The sequence below is a fragment of the Cervus canadensis genome, chromosome 6, assembly GCF_019320065.1.
Source record: "Cervus canadensis isolate Bull #8, Minnesota chromosome 6, ASM1932006v1, whole genome shotgun sequence".
Classification (NCBI taxonomy): domain Eukaryota; kingdom Metazoa; phylum Chordata; class Mammalia; order Artiodactyla; family Cervidae; genus Cervus; species Cervus canadensis.
In genome coordinates, this window is record NC_057391.1 from 95,406,837 (window position 1) to 95,431,201 (window position 24,365).

A 24,365-nucleotide genomic window follows, 5' to 3' on the forward strand; every position below is an offset into this window, starting at 1 on the left:
TACCCTGAGCGGGGCCGGGCGCCAAGGGGCACGGCGGCGCACCCTCGGGCCGGGCAGAAGTGGGCTCAGCCCCGGGAGGGCGGGGGCGGCGGCGGACCAAAAAGCGGATTTAAAACCGCGCGTCAGGGCGGACGTGGCAGCTAGCGTTGTCCACGCGGCGGCCCCGGGAGCCGCGCGGCCAGAGGCGATGAGCGAGGCGGCAGCCGCGCGGCCCGGGGCGGGCTGAGCGCGCGGCCGCGCCCCTACCTCCCGGGGAGCCCCGGCGACGGTCGGCCCGGGGCCCGGCTATGGCCGGCCGGGGCTGCGGCGGCGGCTGCGGGCCGGGCCGCGCGAACGAGGACAACGCGCGCTTCCTGCTGCTCGGCGCGCTCCTGGCGCTCTACCTGCTGGGCGGCGCCGCCGTCTTCTCGGCGCTGGAGCGGCCGCACGAGCGCCAAGCCCGGCAGCGCTGGGAGGAGCGCCTGGCCGGCTTCGGCCGCCGCCACAACCTGAGCCGCGACGCGCTGCGCGGCTTCCTCCGCCACTTCGAGGAGGCCGCGGCCGCCGGCGTCCGCGTGGACGGCGCGCGCCCTCGCTGGGACTTCCCGGGCGCCTTCTACTTCGTGGGCACCGTCGTGTCCACCATCGGTGAGTGCGCCCCGCGGGGGGCGGCGGGCGGGCCGGGCGCTTCCAAGGGCGGCCCCCGCGCTTCCCAGCCCCGCCATCCCCGCGCCCGGCCGGGCGGCGCAGGTGGGACCCGCTGAGGAACCAACAGGTGACGGGGCCTCCTTGCTGTTTGCGGCGAGGTCCGCGGACCAGCGGCAGAGCCACCCGGAGCTTGTTCTAAACGCGGTCCCAGCCCCTCCCGGACCCCTGGAGTCAGAATCTTCGGGTTCAGAAAATCCGCAGGGGGTTGAACGCTCAAGTTGGAGACGCTCTGTTCTGGGAGATGCTCAGTCTAGTTAAGGAGGCTGAGCTTGAGTTCATAGAATATTAAGGAGAACGCTTACAGATGGGGACTAGAACCTACATTTATTAAATGAATTCAGCTCAGTCATGTCCGACTCTTTGTAACCCTATGGATTGCAGCACGCCAGGCCTCCCTGTCCATCACCAGCTCCGGGAGTTTTCTCAAACTCATGTTCATTGAGTTGGTGATGCCATCCAAGCACCTAATCCTCAGTCGTCCCCTTCTCCTCCTGCCCTCAATCTTTCCCAGCATCAGGGTCTTTTCAAATTAATCAGTTCCTCGCATCAGGTGGCCAGAGTATTGGAGTTTCAGCTTCAGCATCAGTTCTTCCAATGAATATTCAGGACTGATTTTCTTTAGGATGGACTGCTTGGATCTCCTTGCGGTCCAAGAGAAGTCACTCAGTCGTGTCCGACTCTGCGACCCTGGGGACTGTAGCCTACAGGCTGCTCTGTCCGTGGGTTTCTCCAGGTGAGAATACTGGAGTGTGAGATGAGTTAGTACCTTGCATAAAGCACTGGTCTGAGGGGGAGACACATTTAAAAAAGACTGACCATGACTTCCTACTTCACAAAGAGAAAATAGGTTAAATATGAGTTTGGAGGTAAGGAGGCAAAAGTGCTAATGAAGATGAAAATTGTTTTCTACCAGGCGGAAGGTGGTGGGGGTCTGCACAAGGGGCCTACAGGCTGAACCAGTTAGTGCTGACCTGATTGGGGTCTGAGACAGAAGCGCTTCACACTCTGGAAGAGGAGAGAGTTGCTCTCAGGGCCCAGTGAGCTGCCTGGTCTTGATGGAGTGGTGGAAGGAGAGCTAGGAAGGTCTTCTGGCCAATGGGGTGAGGGAGGGCGCTCTCCTGCGGAGCTGGAGCTGATCGAGAGGCAGTTGGGAGCTCGTGAGAGTTTCTGAGCGAGAGTGTCGCATGGCCGCCATCTGTTCTGCCTTTATTACCAGCAGAAGGAAAAAGATTGGGGGTCTTTGCACTCCTAGGGCTTGCTCACCCTTGAATGCAATGAGTGAGAAGGGGTTTGGGGGAAGATGCTGCACAAATTCTGAAGAAAGCCGAGGGCTGGAGTGGAGGAGGGGCTTTGAAAGGCTTCCCAGAAGCGGAGTGGCACAGGGCTGGCTTCTGGAACCCCAGGAGCGCCAGCAGGGCTGGCAGGAGCCCGGGGGTGTCCTGCCGCTGTGACCCCGAGCTGCCGGAGAGCTTGTCCACGAGGCGGGTGACACGGTGAACTTCCCTGATGCTCACACTGAGGGTCGTCTTAGGCAGACGTTCTGCCAGGAGGAGGAGCACCGAGTGTAGCAGAGATCAGCCTCGGGCCTGGGTAGTCAGGAAGGACTGCCTGGGTTCGCCCAGAAGCCCAGGGCCTCAGCTGGTGAGCAGGACGCCAGGTGGACGGGGCTGGTGTGGTTACAGACCCGTGGGCTCCGCCAGAAGTCCGTGCACACAGTCACTTCAGTCCACCCGTGCGACCCCCTGGACTGCAGCACGCCAGGTCCTCTGTCCACGGGAGTCTCCAGGCCAGAACACTGGAGTGGGTTATGCGGGAGATGTAAGACATGCAGGTTCCATCCCTGGGTCGGGAAGATCCTCTGGAGAAGGGCATGGCTACCCACTCCAGTGTTCTTGCCTGGAGACTCCCGTGGACAGAGGAGCCTGGTGGGCCACAGTCCATGCGGTCAGGAAGAGTTGGTCTCAACGGAGTGACTGACACCCAGTCGGTGGGAGATTTAAGTCCTCCCCATCCCGCTCCACAAGCCCCCCGTCTGTACTTCCCATGGACACAGAGGTCGGAAGGAGCAAATGCGTGTGTAGACTGGTGAACACCAATGCCAGGGAACCTCGGGTGTCGTGGATGGGTGGGCATGTGAGCTCACGTGGGGCGCAGATGGAGCACTGTAGCCCGAGGGACAGAAGGAAGCCTGGACCCAGCGTGGAGTCGGGGCTCCCCACCCTGCCTGTGACGGGCCGGTCTCTTAGCGTCCGGAGCCCCATCCTTGTCCTCTGAAGCATCTGTAGGTGCCCACGCTGGTATCTGGCACGCTGTAGCCGTTGAGTAAACATTAGTCCTCTCTCCCTCCCACACCCTGCCCCGAAGCCTGCCCCTCTGAAGGGTTCTTATAAGGGATAATGAGCTCGTGTAATTAACTGTTCTTTAAAAAGTACGAAGTACTGTGTAAGTATGGGTTTATTTTTCCTCTCTCGTTTCTCACGTTTCCTTAAATTGTTTCATTAATTGCTGATGGAGTGACTCGGTACTTGCTGTCCTTTATTGGGGTACATCATTAGGCATGCACTGTGATTGTTATGTGAGAATGTAATGCAGCTAGTTGCATAAATTAATCACAGTTTCAATCAACATGATTCATATGGTAAGTGTGATTATCCCTATTTTATAGATGAGGAAACTGAAGCTTCATGTTCTTTGTAAAGAAGAAAAAAACCATCTGTAATGACATCACCTAAAATTAACCACTGTTGACATTTTGATACGTTACATTTTTTAACTGAAGTCTAGTTGATTGACAGTTTAGATGCACCACAGGATGACTCAGTTATACATACACAGCACCTGTTTTTTCAGATTCTTTCCCCTTACAGGTTATCGCAAAGTATTGAATATTGTTTTCTGTTCTTTGTTCCCCATGGACACACATGTACATACATATTTTTCTAAATTTGGATCATATTCTATAAACCATTTATATCATGTGTTTTTTTTCCCAACTATTTTTATTAGTTGGAGGCTAATTACTTTACAGTATTGTAGTGGTTTTTGTCATACATTGACATGAATCAGCCGTGGATTTACATGTGTTCCCCATCCTGAAACCCCCTCCCACCTCCCTCCCCATCCCATCCCTCTGGGTCTTCCCAGTGCACCAGCCCCGAGCACTTGTCTCATGCATCCAACCTGGACTGGCGATCTGTTTCACACTTGATAATATACTGTTTCGATGCTGTTCTCTCGGATCATCCCACCCTCACCTTCTCCCGTAGAGTCCAAAAGTCTGTTCTGTACATCTGTGTCTCTTTTTCTGTCTTGCATATAGGGTTATCATTACCATCTTTCTAAATTCCATATATATGTGTTAGTATGCTGTAATGTTCTTTATCTTTCTGGCTTACTTCATTCTGTATAATGGGCTCCAGTTTCATCCATCTCATTAGAACTGATTCATATGTATTCTTTTTAACGGCTGAGTAATATTCCATGGTGTATATGTACCACAGCTTCCTTATCCATTCATCTGCTGATGGGCATCTAGGTTGCTTCCATGTCCTGGCAATTATAAATAGTGCTGCGATGAACATTGGGGTGCACGTGTCTCTTTCAGATCTGGTTTCCTCAGTGTGTATGCCCAGAAGTGGGATTGCTGGGTCATATGGCAGTTCTATTTCCAGTTTTTTAAGAAATCTCCACACTGTTCTCTATAGTGGCTGTACTAGTTTGCATTCCCACCAACAGTGTAAGAGGGTTGCCTTTTCTCCACACCCTCTCCAGCATTTATTGCTTGTAGACTTTTGGATAGCAGCCATCCTGACTGGTGTGTAATGGTACCTCATTGAGGTTTTGATTGCATTTCTCTGATAATGAGTGATGTTGAGTATCTTTTCATGTGTTTGTTAGCCTTCTGTATGTCTTATATCATGTGTTTTAACTGTATTACATGATGGTTTTTTTCTTCTAAAAATTAGTGCCACTATGCTTTACTATGCAAAGATGTTGAGGTAACGATAACAAGAAAGTGTATGGTAGAATAATCATAAAATGTAAGTAAACTTCAGAACTAGGAAAAAATAACAGAAATATGGAAAGCAGCTGTATCGAAGAAATTGCCAGAGGGGAGCTCCGTCTTAGCTTAAGTTCCCTCGGATGTAGACTCTAAGCAAAGAATCTGAGTGCAAGCAGTTTCCTGGCAGATTCAAGGGACACAGGGAGGTGAAGGAGGAACCGATACAGGAAAGGGAAGTCTGTCAATGCAGGGCATGCTATTAGGCAGAAACCAGAGCGGGCAACTGATTCTCAATCCCAGGTTGGAAGCAGAGGAGAACAATGCAAAGCTGAGGAACCAGACTTACTCCAGGTAAGGGAGCTGGGGTATTTATACACCCCTGCCCATCAGAAACTGGTCAAAAACTGCTTAGAAGATTCGGGGAAGCACAAAAAACTAATTCCCTGATACCTCTGGACTGACTTTTCCTGGACAGCCCAAGAGTAGCCTTCTAATGAGATGCAGGCACTGGCCATTTGAAATCAGGCCATTGTGCCCAGAACTGGTTAAAGCAGATCCCAGGGGTGTGACTGAGTGTCACCAATGACTGTTCAAGCTTCAGGTGTGGCTGCATGTATATGGCAGGGTCATGACCCACACTGGAACTCTGACGAGAAAAAGGAAGCCTTAACCTTTTCCCAGTGTGCAATCCCAATATGATGCTGAAGCTGAAGCTGCAGTACTTTGGCCACCTGATGTGAGGAGCCAACTCATTGGAAAAGACCCTGATGCTGGGAAAGATTTCGGGTAGGAGAAGGGGACGGCAGAGAATGAGATGGCTGGATGGCATCACCGACTCAATGGACATGAGTTTGAGTAACTCCGGGAGCTGGTGATGGATGGGGAGGCCTGGTGTGCTGCAGTCCATGGAGTCGCAAAGAGTCAGACACGACTGAGCGACTGGAAAACATCAACAATCCTCAAAAATGTTTCCCCCTTGGCATTTCATTTGGGAAACATTGCATGGGACCACGGATGATGCTCATAAACAGTATTTTCCTGGAAAATGCAATTGAGGATTTCATGCAACTGTTGTCTGAGACCTTTTTAAGAAATTTTTTCTGACATGGACCATTTTAAAGTTTTTATTGAATTTGTGACAATATTGCCTCTGTTTTATGTTTGGCTTCTTGGCCCTGAGGCATGTGGGACCTTAACTCCCTGACAAGGGATCCAACCCGCAACCCCCTGCATTGGAAGGCGAAGGCCCAACCACTGGACCACCAGGGAAGTCCCTAATTGAGACGTTTGATTTAGAAGTCAGAGCAGTGAATTTTTCTGAAAGTTACATAGAGGGAAACACTGATCACAAGTTAAGTATTTGTTTGAAATTGTGCAGATGTTCATAAATGTGTATTATGAAGGTGTTAACCATAAAAAAAAGAGCAGAGTGAAAGACAATTTTACAGTTTCTCAAAAGTTTAAACATAGAACTTCATGTGAAATTCCGCTGAAAGAATCGAAAGCAGAAACTCAAACAGATACAGGAACCACTCAGAGACATCATGAGTCCGGTTCCAGACCACCACAGTAAAGCGAGTGTCGCAACAAAGCGACCTTCTGCCTCCCTCGTGCGTGTGAAATTTGTGATTACACTGTACTGTGGTCTATTAAGTGTGCAAAGCATTATGTCTAAAAAAAGTACATGCCTTAATTTAAAAATGCCTTATAGCGAAAAAATGCTAACCATCACCTGGGCCTTCAGTGAGTCAGGCTTCTTACAGTCGTAACAAGGTCTACTGACCACAGCCCACCAGAGCAAATGTAACAATAAAGAAAAAGTGTGAAACACCGCACGAATTACCAAAATGCAGCACAGAGGCCTGAAGTGAGCGAATGCTGCTGGGGAAACGGCATCTGTAGACTTCCTGGTCACAGGGTTGTCACAAACCTGCAGTTCGGAAAACACCCAGTAGCTGTGAAGCAGAGTCAAGCAGAGTGCAGGGGATAGAGGTCTGCCTGTCTTTGCACACCAGTGTTCACTGTAGCACTGTTCACAGGAGCCTAAAGGTGGAACCAGCCCAAGAGTCTAGCATCAGATGAATGGGTTAAAAATGTGCACGCCTACAATGGAGTGTTATTCAGCTATAAGAAGGAATGAGGTTGTGACATATGCTGCAACCTGGATGGACCTTGGAAACACACTGAGTGAAATACACCAGACACAGACGGACAAGTACAGTTCCACTTATGTGAGGTGCCTAGGATAGGCACTTCTCATAGGGATGAAAAGTAGAATAGAGCCTGCCAGGAGCTGAGGGAAGAAAGAGAGGCTTATTTAATGGGACTTTTGTGGGGGATAATAAAAAAGTTTTGGCTGCATATATATAGTGGAGATAGTTACATAACAGGGTGAACACGTTTAATACCACTGAGTTGTGCACGTATGAACGGGTAAAATGACAAATACTATGTATGTTTTACCACAGTGTGGAAAGTCAGAGCAGAATATTAAACACGTCTCAGGGATGTTGGTTCTGAAAGAGGCTGGTGAGCAGACCTGCAGCAAGAATGAGTTTGAAGTGCAGTCGGAGTAGACTGACCTTGTGGCCTGTAAGTGAGCCTCTGTAAGCGGCCTTTCCACCCAAGCAGGCGTGCAAAGATTGTGAGGCGTTTGTTTCTGTGTTTGCCTGTGTATTTATAACTCAGCTTTTGTCCACAAAGGATATGAGATCATTTGCAAATTGATACGGTCAGGGTAGGCTTAAAGCCTTGGACTACTCCATAACCTCAGTTCAGTTCAGTTCAGTCGCTCAGTCGTGTCCGACTCTTTGCGACCCCATGAATCGCAGCACACCAGGCCTCCCTGTCCATCACCAACTCCCGGAGTCTACCCAAACCCGTGTCCATTGAGTCAGTGATGCCATCCAACCATCTCATCCTCTGCCATCCCCTTCTCCTCCCACCCTCAATCTTTCCCAGCATTGGGGTCTTTTCAGATGAGTCAGGTTCTTTGCATCAGGTGACCAAAGTACTGGAGCTTCAGCTTCAACGTCAGTCCTTCCAATGAGCACCCAGGACTGATCTCCTTTAGGATGGACTGGTTGGATCTCCTTTCAGTCCAAGGGACTCTCAGTAGCTTAATATAATAAGTCTTACCCCCCCCCCCACCAGAGCCCATTGTGGGCGAGGGGCCTCCCCAGGACAGTTGTCTCCTGGCTTGGCCCAGTGTTCCAGGCTTTTAGCTTCTGGCTGATCTTCATCAGATGACGCCTCCAGGACTGCTCGGGAAGGGTTAGGAAGGGCTGGAGTGAAGCACCAGCAATTAAACGGCCACTGCCTGGTGGGGACAGGTCACCCACGTGTGTTTCATTGACCGCATCAAGGACCTGGAGAACCACACCTCTCCCGTGAGTCCAGAATGGGTAAAGCTCGATCTTGATGAACACACGGACGCCTACCACACATGTGTGTCCAGTGCGCTAGAAATGGATACAAGTGGATTTAAGACTTGGACGGGGTGAGAAAACACAAGTAGGATAGAACAGTTAAGCCGCAAATTGTTGATACACAGAGAGATGTGTCAGGAGGACCTATGTAATTGCCAAAAACGAGCCCCAGAGCCGGCTGTCAGTTTTCCAGTTGTTGAAAGAGGCAAAGACAACCATTACATGATTGCTTTTACTCAGTGACTGCTTAGAAAACACCCACCTCTTCTTAAGTGTGAATAACAATGTCTTCTATAGACTTGTCATGAAAAGGACGAGATAATGCGATGAGTAATCTTCTCCACGGCGTCTCCGCCATCAACGTGCAAGGGAAGCCTGTGCCCCTGCCTGGCACGGAGCCGCAGGGCACGGTCCAGCTCAGCACAAGCTCTTGCCCAGGTGCCGGGTGGCACAGGGCCGCACCCGGTTCCCAGCGGTGGGGTCCAGGGAGGACGCCTTGGATTCTGTACTGGCTGTTCCTAAGCGCCGCCATCTGTAAGCACTCCCCCGCGGGGACGGTGGTGCCTGTTTCAGCGCAGGTTTGGGGCCTGCCTTCAGAGCCCCTGGTGCCTTTTGAGAAGCTTCCCTGGATGGCTCTCAGCCGGCAGAACAGGGAGTGCGCTTAAGGCATGTGTGACAGGAGCTGGGCTAGGCTTGGAAAGTGAGACCACCCTCAAGGATTCTTGCTATTCGAAGAGTGGTCCCGGAATCAGCAGGACCAGCGTCACCTTGGACCTTGCTAGGAATGCAGAGTCTCAGGCCAGCCCCAGACCAGCTGAGTTAGAACCTACTGGGTGGTCACTTGTGTAAGGGCAACTAAATTTGTACTTCTCTCTCTGACTTATTTCACTAAGTATAGTGTTTTCAGAGTTCAGCCACGGTGTAGCATGCATCACGATCTCTTTCCTTTTTGTGGCTGAATAATAGTATTCCACTGTGTGCATGAACATTTTGTTTATCCATTCCTCTGTTCAGAGACACTTGGGTTGGTTCTTCCTTGCGGTAAATCATAACCGTGTAAAGTTTTGAGAACTCTGGAGTCTGGAAGGCTGCTGACGAGGTGGGCGCTCCCTGAGCTTTAGGACGTAGCTGCTGGAGGGGCTGGAACGGAGAGGAGGTGAGACGTGCGCCCGCTGCTGGATAAGGAGGCAAGGAGCGCAGTCATCTAGAGAAACACTGTGGGTGCAGGGGCGTGCTGGCTCTGGGCTGAGAGCGTGACTGTGGCTTGTGTGGGTCTGGAGAGATACCCCGCTCCACCTCAGTGGTAGACCAAAGTAGGTGACCAGATTCTCTTTTTTAAAAGTTTATTTTTAATTGGAGAATAATTGCTTTACAACGTTGTGTTGATTTCTGCCGTACGACAACACAAGTCAGTCTTCGTTATACATATATCTCCCCCCTCTTAAGCCTCCCTCGGTAACCCCCCATCCCAAGCCTCTAGGTTGATGACCAGATTTTCAACAACAGTTTTACTCATTTTAACTAAACAGAGATAATTTATGCTGGTGCCCTCTGTTGGTCCTGGGTGTGGTTCATGATTAGCGCCTGTGTAGTGTATTCTAGAGGGGCTTCCCAAGTAGTTCAGTGGTAAAGAATTCGCTTGCCAGTGCAGGAGATGAGGGTTCAATCCCTGGGTCAGGAAGATTCCCTAGAAGAGGAAATGGCAACCCACTCCAGTATTCTTGCCTGGAGAATCCCATGGATGGAGGAGCCTGGGGGCTTCAGTTCATGGGGTCGCAAAGAACTGGATATGACTGAGCAACTAATACTCATTTTTCATATAACCATTATAACATGAGCAGGTTGTTGTACCAATAAGTAAAAATTAACCTCATCATATTTAGAATTTCTTTGATCTGTATTAAAGTTGATTAGTTTTTTTAAAAAAAGTATGTATGTATTTGGCTGCCCTGGGCCTCACTTGCGACATGCAGGGTCCGGTCCTCAATGCAGCCTGTGGGATCCAGTTCCCCGACCAGGGTCAAACCCAGGCCGCCTGCAGTGAGAGCGTGGGGTCTTAGCCCTGGACTGCCAGGGAGTCCCATCAGTAGCAGCGTCTTGATATTTGCAGTTCCCTTAAGTACCTGTTTGTGCAGGACGCTTGATCACCACGAAGGTGACGCTGACGCGGTCACTGCCTCCTTGCACACCCTCTACTCTCTAAAACGAGTTGGAGGCAGTTACCTTTTCCTGACTCTTCTGATTCTAGTGACTGTGCATACATGTTGTCATCCATTAGTCTCTACTATTATTTTCTTCCCCTTTCTTTTTACATTGTTTCCTATTCACTGTCCCAAGAATTTTATGTGTTTGATTAATGTATAATAGTTTCTTTAGTCATCCTTAAATTGTTGGATTTGGGGGTTGAATGTGATTTTAATTTTTAGTCTTATGTTTATTAAAAATTATTGAGTGCTTACCATAGGTTAAACCCAGTACACTTCTTTACATATGTGTAATTCTTGTGACAACCCCATCAGGGTAGGTACTGTTAATATTCTCAGGTTGCAGACCAGGATCTGAGCCTCAGAGAGATTCCAGGCAGTGTCTGAAGTTCCCCATGGAAGTGATGCGGGATGTCCCTTTAGAACCTTCACTTTGACCCACCACTTCTTTGCCATTTCCTCCTTTGGGGTCCTTGTGGGAAGAATTGCCAGTTAAAGAGGTCACAACCCCTTTTTTCAGTGTGATGGCCCTTAGGCGACCTGGGATCACAGAAGACAGAGATGGCATCACCGACTCGATGGACATGAGTTTGAGTAAACTCTGGGAGTTGGTGATGGACAGGGAGGCCTGGCGTGCTGCAGTCCATGGGGTCACTGAACAACAAACACACTCATTTTGACTGACATTTTTTTTCTATATTTTTTCATAAATGTGAGTCCTCTCCATGGTTGAGATAAATATTCTCACCCATTCTCTGTTTAGTTCTAACTCATCATAATGTTATTCAAAAGGACTTTTTTATACAATGTTTTTGTATGGTTGTGTATATAATTATGCTTTATTTCTAAAAGTATCACATAATGATTTGAGAATGTGCATTTTCCAGAGTTCTCTTTTTCATTTGAGTGTTTCTTTACATCCTGGTATCTATATATATCTCAGCTGGGTGTTTTTTTTTTTTTTTTTTTATGTTACAGAATTTTGGAGCAGGAGGGGATATAATCCCCACCCTCCAAAAAAAAAAAAAATACAACATTTGTGTGTCTGAGGACCTATACATTCAGTGTTATTGATTTCATCACTTGAGTAGCTTTAAATTCTGTTAATACTTTTATCTCTTAACACTTTATATGCTAACATCTATTTTTAAACTGCTGCCTCAGTACACCAGGCTTCCCTGTCCTTCACCTGGAGCTCACTTAAACTCATGTCCATCAAGTCAGTGATGCCATCCAACCATCTCATCCTCTGTCATCCCCTTCTCCTCCTGCCTTCACTCTTTCCCAGCATCTGGGTCTTTTCTAATGAGTCGGCTCTTCACATCAGGTGGCCAAAGTATTGGAGTTTCAGCTTCAGCATCAGTCCTTCCAATGAATATTCAGGACTGGTTTCCTTTAGGATGGACTGGTTTGAATCTCCTTGCAGTCCAAGCGACTCTCAAGAGTCTCCTCCAACACCACAGTTCAAAAGCATCAGTTCTTTGGTGCTCAGCTTTCTTTATGGTCCAACTTCACACCTGTACATGACTACAGGAAAAACCATAGCTTTGACTGTATGGACCTTTGTCAACAATGTGATGTCTTTGCTTTTTAATGCACTATCTAGGTTTGCCATAGCATTCCTTCCAAGGACCAAGTGTCTTTTAAATGGTTACATTTGATTAAATTCCTGCATTAGCTTAGCAGAGACTTGCTGACTTTTAGATCATCTCTCTAGTTGTAATTTTGAAAGTAAACCACTTAATTTTTTAATTTCCCATTTTTGAATTGAAGTATAGCTGATTTACAATGTTGTGGTTTCTGGTACAGCAAAATGATTCTGGTATACATATGTATATGTTCTTTTTCACCTTCTTTTCCATTACGGCTTATTACAGGGTATTGAACATAGTTCCATGTGTTATCCAGTAGAAACTTGTTGTTTAATACATTTTTATACTTTTATTTTTGACAGTTTAAAATATTTCTCTAGGGGAGTTGGCACATTTGAAATTTGGTCTCATTTGTATTATCTTTTTCTCTCATTTTCCTTTCACTTTTCAATTCTATACCTTCTATTACAGTAGACTGGGTACCCTTTTTGTCATTTTAAGTGCAATCAGAATAAAATCTTACCTAAGTTACCTGAGGATAAAAAAGCAATTTCTGCCTTCATTTTTTTCTGTCTTTCTATAAAACTGAGGCTTCTTTCTCTGAACGATAGAGTCTTGCATCTTTGGTTTCAGCCCCATTTTCTCTAACCCCCTTGTCTGTCCAACTCCTCAATGTATCTTGTTCTCTGGGACAGAAAATAAACTTTTTAGAATTACATTTCTGCACCTTCGAACCTGCCTTGAATCGTCACATCTTATGACTGATAACGACCCATCAGCTGCATCACCCTTATCTCTGTAGTGACTTCTAGCACTTTTATTTATTTGTACTTTCTTCTTCATTTCAGTTCTGTTCTTTCTTTTCATGCCTCTGGACCTTTGGGCTTTGATCAATAATTTACTCATTACCATTGCATTTTCTCAAGCCTCGCTTCTGCTTTCAAGCAGAAAGTAAAGGCCAGATAATTAACCTTCAAGGAAAGGACTTTCCTACATGGTCTGAAAATAATGTTCTATTTAGCACTGAGGGAAGAGTGAGGAAAGAAAGGAAACAGTGGCTTTCATCACCTGCTTCTTCTGTGCTTTGCGCTCCGTGCTTCTCATGTCTAATTTTGCAACCGCTTTTATTAGCCCTTCAGTCTTGAGGTTGGATTGCTCCTTTCTGTTGCCTGCGGTACTGTTTCCCTGTTTCAGATATTAAAAAGGAAAAGAGAATGACAAATACAGTATCAGCCGCAGCTTGTGTAGGGCCGTTATAGCAGAAAGCCCCAATAACAACGGCCTCATCGCACAGAGGCTTGCTTTTCTTGCCTGGTAAGAAGTTCAGTGGTCTGCGTCTTGGCCCCGGGAGAATGGTCCGCGAGGCACCAGTGTCCCAGCACCGCCTTTCTGCCCTGCTCGGGCAGGCTTAGACGGCAACTCTGTCCTGTGCTCACAAAATAGCTGCTGCGGCTCCGGGCCTTGCCCCCGCCTCCGAGGCAGGGGGAGAGAGAGGAGGAAAGGCAGAAAACATGTGCCGGCGAGTCAGTCCCTGGCAGGGAGTGTGCCTGGAAGTCTCCGCTTCTGTTCACTTCTCCTTGGCCAGAGTCGTGTCAGATTGCCCAGGTGCCATCTGCACGGGAGCTGGTCGCCAACATGAGCACAATTAAGTTTCCTTTATTAAGGCAGAAGAGAAGGGCGGTGTTGTGTGGCAACAACACTGTGTACGAAGCTAAGTGTTTTCTTAATGTTCGTTCAGACACTCCTGGTGGGGGGGGTGTTTGTTTTGGCTTTTCAGCCTTGAGGTTATTATTCTCCAGCTGGATATCCCTTTGATTTTTTTTTTAAAGTCTCTCAGCTACTTTTGCATTGCTTTCATCTATTTGCTTAATTTCATAGTTGGGGTTTGAGCCTCCGTTTATCTTCCAGCTCATTAATTCTTTTCTCCACTGATAACTGTCTTTAACAATGTTTTCAGAAGATATTTATTAAGGACCCGCTTTTAAGCATTGGTCTAAATATTGTCAGTTCTTCTTTGCTCTTCTCCCACTGTCTTTATTATCATCCAATAGGCCTTCATTTGTAATTCTTTTTTCAAACATCCTCAGGGCTTATGATTTATTTATTGATTGGGAGTTTGTACCTTTTGATCCCTTTCGTTCATTTCACTGCACCCCACCCACTGCCTTCGGCAGCTTCTCTGTGTTATGACTTCAGGTGTTGGTTCTTTCTTTTTAAGAGATTCTGTATATAAATGACATCATACAGTATCTGTCTGTCACTCTCGATCCATCCATGTTGTCCCAATGGCGGCATTTCCTTTCTTCTTTCTTTTTTTTGGCCACATCACGTGTCATACAGGATCTTAGTTCCCTGACCAGGGATCAAACCTGTGACCCGTGCAGTTAAGTATGGCGTCTTAACCAGTGAACAGCCAAGGACGTCCTCCTTTTTAAAAAATGGGTGAATAATATTCCATTATATACACCGAGACTTCTTTATCCATTTATCCACTGATGGACCCTTAGGTGGTCTCCAAGTCCTGGCTGTAAGTAACACTACAGGGAACATGGGATTACAGGCATCTTTTCAAGTTAATGTTTTCATTTCCTTTCATTTCCTTTTTCAAGTTAATGTTTCATTTATTTTCTGGGTAAATGTCCAGAAATGGAATTGCTGGATCATACGGTAATTCTATTTCTAATTTTTCAAGGAGCTATCCCCTGTTTTTCCGTCACTGCCCCAGTTTACACCCGCTCTAACGGTACCCAAGGCTTCCCTTGCTCCACATCCTTAACAGTGCTTCTTATCTCTCGTCTTTTTGATACCAGCCATTCTTACAGGTGTGAGGTGATATCTTATTGCAGTTTTGATTTGTATTTCACTGATGGCTAGGAATGTTGAGCATCTGTACGTTTTCTTTGGAAAAACGTCTAGTCAAATCTCTTTTCTCTCAAAGTAGATTTTCATTCAGTCTTGCTCATTTGTGGGGTCCCTTCTTCCTTCAGTTTTCCTCTTGTTTCCTATAAGCTACTTCCATTCCCAGTGGAATCTTGAGATCTTTCTTTGGGACTTAAAATTTGAAAACTGAATTTATGCTACAGTTACCATTTTCCTTACTTTAAAAAAAAAAATTATTGATTGCTGCCCTGGGTCTTCATTGCTGCATGCAGGGTTTTTCAACATCAGTCCTTCCAATGGATGTTCAGGGTTGATTTCCTTTAGGATTGACTGGTTTGTTCTCCTTGCAGCCCAAAGGACTCTCAAGAGTCTTCTCCAACACCGCTATTCAAAAGCATCAGTTCTTCAGCACTCAGATTTTAGGGTTAGTTTATTTTATTTAACAACCTGTGACTTGATACCAACATCTGTAAAAACAAATGTATCGAAGGCATGCTTTAGCCACACAGAGACTTACTGGTGTCCTGTTTCATGGGATGATGGATGAGGACCGTCCGTCTGGGAGCTGATAACTTAAAACAACAACTATCACTCCCTCTTCAGCTAATTAAGACAAATTTCCTGGAGGATATGGAGTCCAGAGGCTGACTGGGGAGAGTTGATGACCTGCTTATTCTTTCAACAGTTCTTTGCATTAGCGAAAGTAAGGTTCAGAGAGAGTTAGTAAATTAAATTTCCCAAATACACACAGCTGGTAAGGGAGTATATCACCCTCAAGTTAGAAGACCCAAAAAGCAGTGATTAAAGCACACAGGGTTTCAGTCTGTCCCGGAAAAGAGGTCTGTGCTGCATGTAGACACTTCAGGGCGAGTGTGGTGGCAGCGTGATGTCAACAGGGAGTCAAACCTCTTCAGCTCTGTTATTCTTCTAAGGTGTTGCTCTGGTCCTCGGGGCTCAGTATGGTTGCTGGCCATCACATCCACACCATAAGTTGTTGTTCAGTTGCTCAGTCGTGTCTGACTCCTTGGGACCCCATGAATCGCAGCACACCAGGCCTCCCTGTCCATCACCAACTCTCGGAGTTTACTCAAACTCATGTCCACTGAGTTGGTGATGCCATCCAACCATCTCATCCTCTGTCATCCCTTTCTCCTCCTGCCCTCAATCCCTCCCAGCATCAGGGTCTTTTCCAGTGAGTCAGCTCTTCGCATCAGGTGGCCAAAGTATTGGAGCTTCAGCCTCAGCATCAGTCCTTCCGGCAAGTATTCGGGGTTGATTTCCCGTAGGATGGACTGGCTGGATAAGTAACAGCAGGGGTAGAAACGGGAAAGTTAGGGTGTGTCCTTTCCCTCTCAAGGAGGTGTCTTAGGTGATTTTCTTAAAGAAGCAGACTCTGGGCTAAAGGTTTGGGTCGAAGTGATCCGTCAAGGAGGTGCCCCCAGAAGAGACTAGCAGGAGGGTGAGGGATGTGAGGATGGGACGGGGGGAAGCCAGGCAGGAGGCTGTCTTCGGGAGCACAGGTTACACCTTGTGCCTTACCCGAGGCGAAGGAGCCGGCTTCTAGATGCCCACCCATCTCTCACTGGCCGTGGCTAGAGTGGAAGAGACCCGGGCACTTTGCTGTGTGTGAGGAAAAATCACATTTGAAAGGGCGAGATAACCTCTTGTTGAGGGGTTGCTCTGTGCCTTGTAGGATGTTGAGCAGCGTCTCTGGACCAAAGACAAACTTTTGAAACCCCTCTTCGTCTGCCCCTCTGCACACCTCACCCACACCTCACACCTCACCTTTGGCTTAAATTAACTGAAGTGGCTCTGTTATTTTTTAATTGCTTATGTTGTTTTTGGCGCGCTGAGTCTCGGCTGCCGCGCGGCCTTTGGCTGGGTGAGCAGGGGCTGTCCTTCAGTGGCGGCGCGGCTCCTCGTCGCGGCGGCTTCTCCTGTTGCAAGACATGGGCTCCCGGGCCCCGGCTGCAGTGGCAGGGAACGGTCTCAGTTGCTTTTTGACATGTGCGATCTTTCCAAACCAGGGATGGAACTTGTGTTCCCTGCCTTGGCAAGTGGATTCTTAACCACTGGACACCAGAGAAGTTCCTGTTCTTTTCTTTTGAAAAATATCTTTTCCATTAAAAAATTCCTAAAGTAATGGATGCACATTTGAATCGATTTTCAAATCAGTGCAGTGTTTAAAGTGAAAAATCACAGTCTCCCTTCACTTCCCCATCCTACTTCACCAAGGTAACCATAGGTTTTTTTTACACTCACTGGTGATTCTTTTTTATTTTATTTTTTTTGGTAATAGGTTTATTGAGCTATAATTCTTATGCCATAAAAATCACATATTTAAAGGATACAATTCAGTGGTTTTCAGTGTATTAACAGAGTTTTGCAACCATCAACACAATCAGTTTTACATTTCATCGTCCCCCAGAGAAACCCCACACCCTTTATCAGGCGCCCTCTTCTCCCCTCCAGCCCTCGGCAACCACTAATCTACTGTCTGTTCCCATAGACTTGCTTATTCGGGACATTTCATTTAAGTGGGATCATATAGTACTTTATAGCCTTTTGTGCCTGGTTTCTTTCAGTTCAGTTGCTCAGTCGTGTCCAGTTCTTTGCAACCCCACGGACTGCAGCACGCCAGGCCTCCCTGTCCATCACCAGCTCCCGGAGTTTACTCAAACTCATGTCCATCGAGTCAGTGATGCCATCCAACCATCTCATCTTCCATCATCCCCTTCTCCTCCTGCCTTCAATCTTTCCCAGCATCAGGGTCTTTTCCAATGAGTCAGCTCTCCGCATCAAGTGGCCAAAGTATTAGAGCTTAAGCTTCAGCCCTTCCAATGAATATTCAGGACTGATCTCCTTTAGGATGGACTGGTTGGATCTCCTTGCAGTCCAAGGGACTCTCAAAAGTCTTCTCCAATATCACAGTTCAAAAGCACCAATTTTTCGGCACTCAGCCTTCTTTATGGTCCAACTCTCAAATCCATACATGACTACAGGAAAAACCATAGCTTTGACTGTACGGACCTGGTTTCTTTGGCCAGGTAATGTTTTCAAGTCATTCATTTAATAATACTTCACTCCTTTTTATTGCCAAATAATATTCTGTTATATGACTGTACCATGTTTTATCTGTTATTTAATCAGCTGATAGATGTTTGGGTTGTTTTCATTTTTTAGCTATTATGAATAATTCTGTATGATGATGAATAAGTGTACAAGTTTTTGTGCAGACATAGTGTTTTTATTTATCTTGGGTAGATTTGGAATTGCTGGGTCATGTAGAAACTCTTTTCTCAACCTTTGGAAGAACTGTTAGACTCTCCCCAAGTAGTTGTATCATTTTACATTCGCACCAACAGTGTATGAGCGTTCCTCTTTCTTCACATCCTTGCCAAGACTCTCAGTGACCCACTTCTGTGGTCACTTTCATCTTGTGGATGTGAACTGGTGCCTTATTGTATCTTGGATGTGCCTTTCCCTAATAACAGATGATGCTGAGCATATTTTCATGTGTTTTTTAGTCATTGATATACCTTCTTGAAAGAAATGTCTGTTCAGATCCTTTGCCCATTTTTAAACTGGGTTATTTGGGATTTTTTAATTATTGTTGAATTATAAGTGTTCTTTATAGATTTAAGACCCTTGTTGGATGTGTAATTTGCAAATGTTTTCTCTCCGTCTGTGGGAGGTCATTTCACTTTCTTCATGGTGTCCTTTGAAGCACAAACGCTTTACATTTTGGTGAGGTCTGACTTAACTTTTGTCGTTGTTGTTGCTTATGCCTTCATGTCATGTGTAAGAAACGTCGCCTAACCCAGTGTCACAAAGATTTGTGCCTATGTTTTCCCCTGAGAGTTTTGTAGTTTTGCTCTTACATTAAGGTTGTAGATCTGTTTTGAACCCATTTTTGTATGCGGTATGAGACAAGGGTCTAGCTTAAGCCTGTTCCATGTGGTATCCAGTCCCAGCACCATTTGTTGAAAAGACTGTACTTTCCCTCATTGGATAGTTTTGATTCCCTGGTCAAAACGCAATTGACCGTGAATGTGAGGGTTGATTTCTGAACTCTCAGTTCTATGCCACTGATCTCCATGTGTATCCTTAGCAAGTACCACACTGCCAGAACTACTCTAACTGTGTAGTTAATTGTGAAATCAGGAAGTGTGAATCCTCCAGGGTTGCTGTTCTTCTTCAGAATTTTTTGGCTATTTTGGGTCCCTTGAACTTTCATGTGAATTTTAAGATCAGCTTGTCAGTTTCTACAAAGAAGGCTTGTGTTGGCTCTGTAGATAAACTAGGGGAATATTGTGATTTTTAAAATATCAAGTGTTATAATCCATGGGATGTCTTTTCATTTATTTGGGTCCTTTCATCTGTTTCAGTAATATTCTGTTGTTTTCAACGTATCACTATAAGGAGGCTAAACATTTGGCTGGAAAAAGCATTCCATCTTTATGCTCACTGACCTCTGACGGCGCAGCCTCTAGCGTTTCCTTCAGTAGAGAGTGTAGACACCAGCTTGGAGGCAGAACAAGTAGACCTGTCACTTTGTCCCCAGCAGAAATCACCGATGGGCTCATCTCACTTATGAGTGTGGCACATGCCAGCATGTCATCCCCCGCATCATGCTGCAAACTTTCGGTCGTTGTTAGACCTGTTCTTATCTAATGATGCAATAAAGTTGCTCATATCCTGTATCATGGGACACCCTGATGGCTCAGCGGGTAAAGAATCTGCCTATAATGCAGGAGACACAGGAGACGCGGGTTAGATCCCCTGGAATAGGAAACAGCAACCCACTTGCCTAGAAAATTCCATGGACAGAGGAGCCTGGAGGGCTACAGTCCGTGGGATTGCCAGGAGTCGGACACAGCCGAGCACCCGGCACACGTACTGCACCATTTCTCAGTTTCGTAACTTCAGTGTGATGGCTTTTGTAATCTTATGCACTTTATTTCATTCATTAAAAAAAAAAAAACATTCTGAGACAGTGGACACCTGCAGGCTTCCCCAGACTGCCGGAAGCTCCGTGTCACAGAAACAGGAATTGAGAACCAGGCCGAGGTTAGGCGGACTTTGAAGGGAAAAGGGGAAACGGTCGTTTTATCACTGCTCTTTGTGTGGCTGGCAAAAAATCCACTTGCAGCTGCTTGAAAACTGACTGGAAACACTCTTACTGCTCCATCACTGCATAATCTCAGCTCTTCCTGATGATTCAGAAGACATCTCAGGCTGTTGCGGTACCCGGAGAATCCTTCCCACTTGGGAAGGATCACCCCGGGGCGTAAGGCAGCGCGGCCGCCCAGAGCGCGGGGGGCCAGCGAGCCTTCGCGAGTCGTGTGGGGTAGCCGGGCCGCGGCTCGGCTCAGGGCAGCTCCCGGGCCTTCCTGTGTCCTCCGCGCACGGGGACCCCCCTGAGCCTCAGCCCGCCGCCTCCACAGGCTGTGTGGTCTCTGTTGTCAGTACCGGGTGGGGAATACGTGCCGCTTCTTTGCATATATAACTCCTCCTCTGTTCACGGGCTTCTCATGAGGATGAGATGGCTGGATGGCATCACCGACTCGATGGGCATGCGTTTGAGTATACTCCGGGAGCTGGTGAAGGACGGGGGGGCCTGGCGTGCTGCAGTCCACGGGGTCTCAAGAGTCGGACACGACTGAGCGACTAAACCACCACCACCACTTCTAGTTTAATACTTGAATTAGAAGTTGCAACTTTGGCCAGAGGTGACATGCTTTGTTTGGCCCACAGATGGAGATGTGCTGGAAAATGTTTGACAGCCAGCTTAAAGAGCAGAGAAACAAGAACCTGATTTGTAGCATTTGCCTATTTCTGTGATGTGAATATTCCCCAAATGGCCGTGCACATTTCAAGCTGTGAATGTGAATTCACGGAAAGAGGAGTGGAGAGAATAGATACTCTTAGGAGCCTATAGCAGCCAGTTCCAGGAAGCTAACATGGGCAGTGGGGTGTTTGAGAAGACTCAGAGCAGAGGCCAACGTTTAAAAATGAGATTTCCAGTCAAAGTGTAGATTTCTGATTTTTCTTGGAAAATGAGAAATCTGGCTGTGCTGGGGCAGCTTTCCTAGGTGCCAGCCACTGGCTGAAAAAGGGGTATGGATGCTCCCTTCGGGCAACACACTGGTCCCGTTCCCACCCTGTCCAGGCTGAGTGTCACCTGCCATTCATCACTGACCTAAGAGCTGAGGTCCGCCCTGTCTCTTTGAGATGTAAGAATCGAGTGACCTTGCCCCCGGCTCTGCATCAGAAAATCAAGAAAGACCTACAGAGCTGTGCCCTCTGTGATCCTACATTTTAGAAATTGCTTCCGGTCTGATCGCGGGGCGGTCAGGCCTCTCCTGATGGGATGCGTGGAGACTGGATCCCACTCCTGTTGATTTCTCTCTGGTCACACCCACAGGAGGCAAAGAAGCCATTCTTCTTAAGCTGTGTAATAAATGAGGTTGAACCGGAAAAGCATGAACTTTGTGACCAGCTAAAGGTTTTCCTCTGGGAAATTAAGACCCACTAACTGGAAATGGTGAGAAGTGACAAGTTCAAAGGGAAGTCAGTAGAGTAATTAAAAATGTATCAAGCTCTGTACAGTACGCAACTGACAAGGCACAGTGAAAGGAAAAGAGCGTCTCTGAGGTCTCATTGGATACTGGCCATGTTGATTTTGGATAACACCCAAGTGTCTGTGGAAAAGATCATTCTGAAACCTGGGATGCCAACCCCACCAAAGTGATTGTCCCATAAATACTTCATTATTTATGGGTATTAAGGGACTCATAAAGGGTATTAGGCACTCTAATACCCTGTTCTTGGGTGGGGTGAAGTGCTTCTGCAGATGATTTAGGAATATGAGGCTTAGGAAAGAGCTAAGGGAGAATCTTGGAGTTTCCAGCGCTGGGAGACGAGTGGAAGTTGGTAAGAAAACAGCGATGTTAAGAATTGCATTACTTAAACGTTGGCAAGTGTTATTTAAGTATAAAATCAATTTCATTGTGGGAAAGAAAGCTCCATTTTTAAAGACACTTTGTGAACATTAACGCAGTGAGACTTTTTCATGACTCCTCTGTGAAAACCCTCTAGACTCTCATAATCCCGTGTTCGTTTGGGGAGGAGATAGGACCCTGTGCTAACTAACATCCATCCCTTCTGGTTCTTTTTTCCAACAAGTGATATTAAATGAAGAGAGGAGAGGGTTTTAAACTGGTGAACAGAGTTTATTAAAAACAGATGCGATAAAGCCACAGTTAAAACACTGAGGTTGGCAGGCAGAAGATAAGGAAATGTGGAGGACAGATGTTAAAGGGAGCATTTTGAAGCAGCAGGAAAATCTGCCTGGGAGGGAAGAGAACGGGTGGGGTGCAGAAACAAGCTTTGCAGACTTGAGCATCTTCATTTCTTTAAGGAAGCATCAGGAGGCTCTGACAAGGCAGGGAGACCAGCGGCCACCACGGGTACCCACTTTGCACCAGATGCTGAGTGTCCTCTAGACACTGGGCAGACACTCCAGTAGGTGCCCAGATTATAACAATTAAGTTTGTTGAGGCCTTCACTGCACCAGGCACTGTCCTAAGCAGTGGTTTATGTTTGATCCTAAGAACAGCACTCGGTGGTCACAGCCCCACTCACAGATGCGCGCACTGAGACTTCGGAAGCTCGCTCCTCACCCCGCAGCCAGCAGGAGGAGGAGCAGGTCCATCTGGCTTCCAAACCCACGCTTTTTCTCGACTGTGGTGTCACCGACATAAGCATCAGATTGTATTGTGAACTAATTAATTAGTTGAGCATAAAGCTCCCCCAAAACATGATGTAGAATTGCTGTTCTATGTTCCCAGCACTGATGAAGAAAATTAATTCAAAATATCAGCAAAGATGAAGTAAGTCCCACTTCTACTTGATTTTATTCTTTCTTGATATATATATTTTTTTTTTAATAAAAGCTATTACCATTGCCTTGGTTACTCTTTGCCACCTCTGAATTTTCAACAAATCCAGAGTGAGTCAGGGAGAATGGTGGGTTCTTTTGACGCTGTATGCAAGGAGCCCCTGATCCCGCCAGGGTGCCCTAACGACAGCCTAAACGAGAGGTGGTATGAATATCGCGAAAGGGCTGGAGGGGCCTGCAGAGAGCAGCCAGTCCTGGGGTCATTCCAGGGTTCCTGTCTCCCATTCTCCTGCAGAGAACATTGTGAGCTGTCTCAGTTCTCCAGGGGAGTCCCTCCCATCTCTGCTTCCAGAAGACTAAGAGGTCTCCTTGACCATGCATGGGTGGAGATTTATGTCAACTCCTCGTTAATGGACTTCTGGAATACAGTCCTAAGTCTTTCTCAATACCTCAAATGGTCTTTTCTGTAGTTGGATTAGGGCCTGCCGTTTGGAAATGCTGTTTTGCCACGTAATTGGTGGTTGTGTTGAAATTTGTGTTTTGTTTTGTTGTTGTTTTTACTGATCTTCGCAGGGTTGTTGTTGGTTTTTTTTTTACTATTTCTTTTTTAAACTTTGTCTAGATATAATTTATATGACACACATATAAATACTGTATGACATGCAATTTATTTCAAATGTGAAATTCAGTGATATGGAGTACATTTATGGTGTTGGGAAATAATCACTACCTTCCAGTTGTAAAACATTTCCATCATCCTAAAAATAATCACTACATCCATGAGGCAGTTATTCCCAATTCAGCGCGCCCCCCCTTCCCCCCCCCCCCGCACCTGGCAACTACTTTTTCATTCCCATTATTTCCATTTGGTTATTTTTATATTTCTACTTCTTTCTTGAAAATCACTAGTGTGTTCATTTATGTCATACTTTCCATTAAGTCTTTTTATTCCTGGTTTCTTTTTCTCTTTGAACCTGCTTATAATGGCTGTTTTGAAGTGTTTTCTGTTAATTACCACATCTGGAGATATTTAGAGACAGTTTATATTGACTGTTTTCTTTCTTTGCATATTTCATAATTTTTTGGTTGAAAATTGGACATCTTGGAAAATATGTCATAACTCTGGACTCTTATTTTCCCCCGGAAGGTCATTGTTTCTGATTCTTTAAATTTATTCAGTAACCTGCCTGGGCTAAATCTGTGAACCATGTCACTGTGTGATGTGTGACTGCTGATTTATCTGGTCAGAATTTTTGTTGCACTATTTTTTTTTTTAAAGCTTGATTTCCTAAAGGTGAGCTCTGCGTCCCTGCCGCTGGGTGGTCGGTCAGTAATTGCACAGAGGTTGTCCTCAACCACCTTGACTCTATAAAGGTTCTGTCTTCTGCCAACAAATCTGTGTGTGAGAAGGGAGCGCATTCAGAGTTCACGCCGTTTGTGAGTTTGCCAGAGCTTTCACCTTCTGCGGAGCCTTTCCGCCCTATCTGTGCACTGCCTCAGGGTTGATGGGATTTGTTTTAATGGTGCTTGGCGGGTGCTTCTTTCTCTCATCATATCAGAGCTCCACTGCACGGGGAAGGGTGAGGCGTCTCCCCAGTGCCTGAGGTCTTGCCGTCCACACGGAACCACGGGCCCCCGGTCTGTCTCATTCACCTCGCACAGTGCGAG

General features: G+C 46.7%; 1 protein-coding gene across 5 annotated transcripts in view; it reads left to right on the forward strand.

The window, feature by feature from the left end:
* Positions 1-266: 266 nt before the first annotated feature.
* KCNK13 (potassium two pore domain channel subfamily K member 13) overlaps positions 267-24,365 on the forward strand; it is a 105,219-nt gene continuing 81,120 nt past the window's right edge. For all 5 annotated transcript variants that reach the window (XR_006270153.1, XR_006270154.1, XM_043472763.1 and 2 more), the window contains exon 1: positions 267-627. Coding sequence is in view for 3 of the 5 variants with exons in the window: in XM_043472763.1 (XP_043328698.1) it covers positions 288-627 (340 nt within the window). In the remaining 2 variants the exon portion in view is untranslated. The remainder of the gene's footprint in view (positions 628-24,365) is intronic.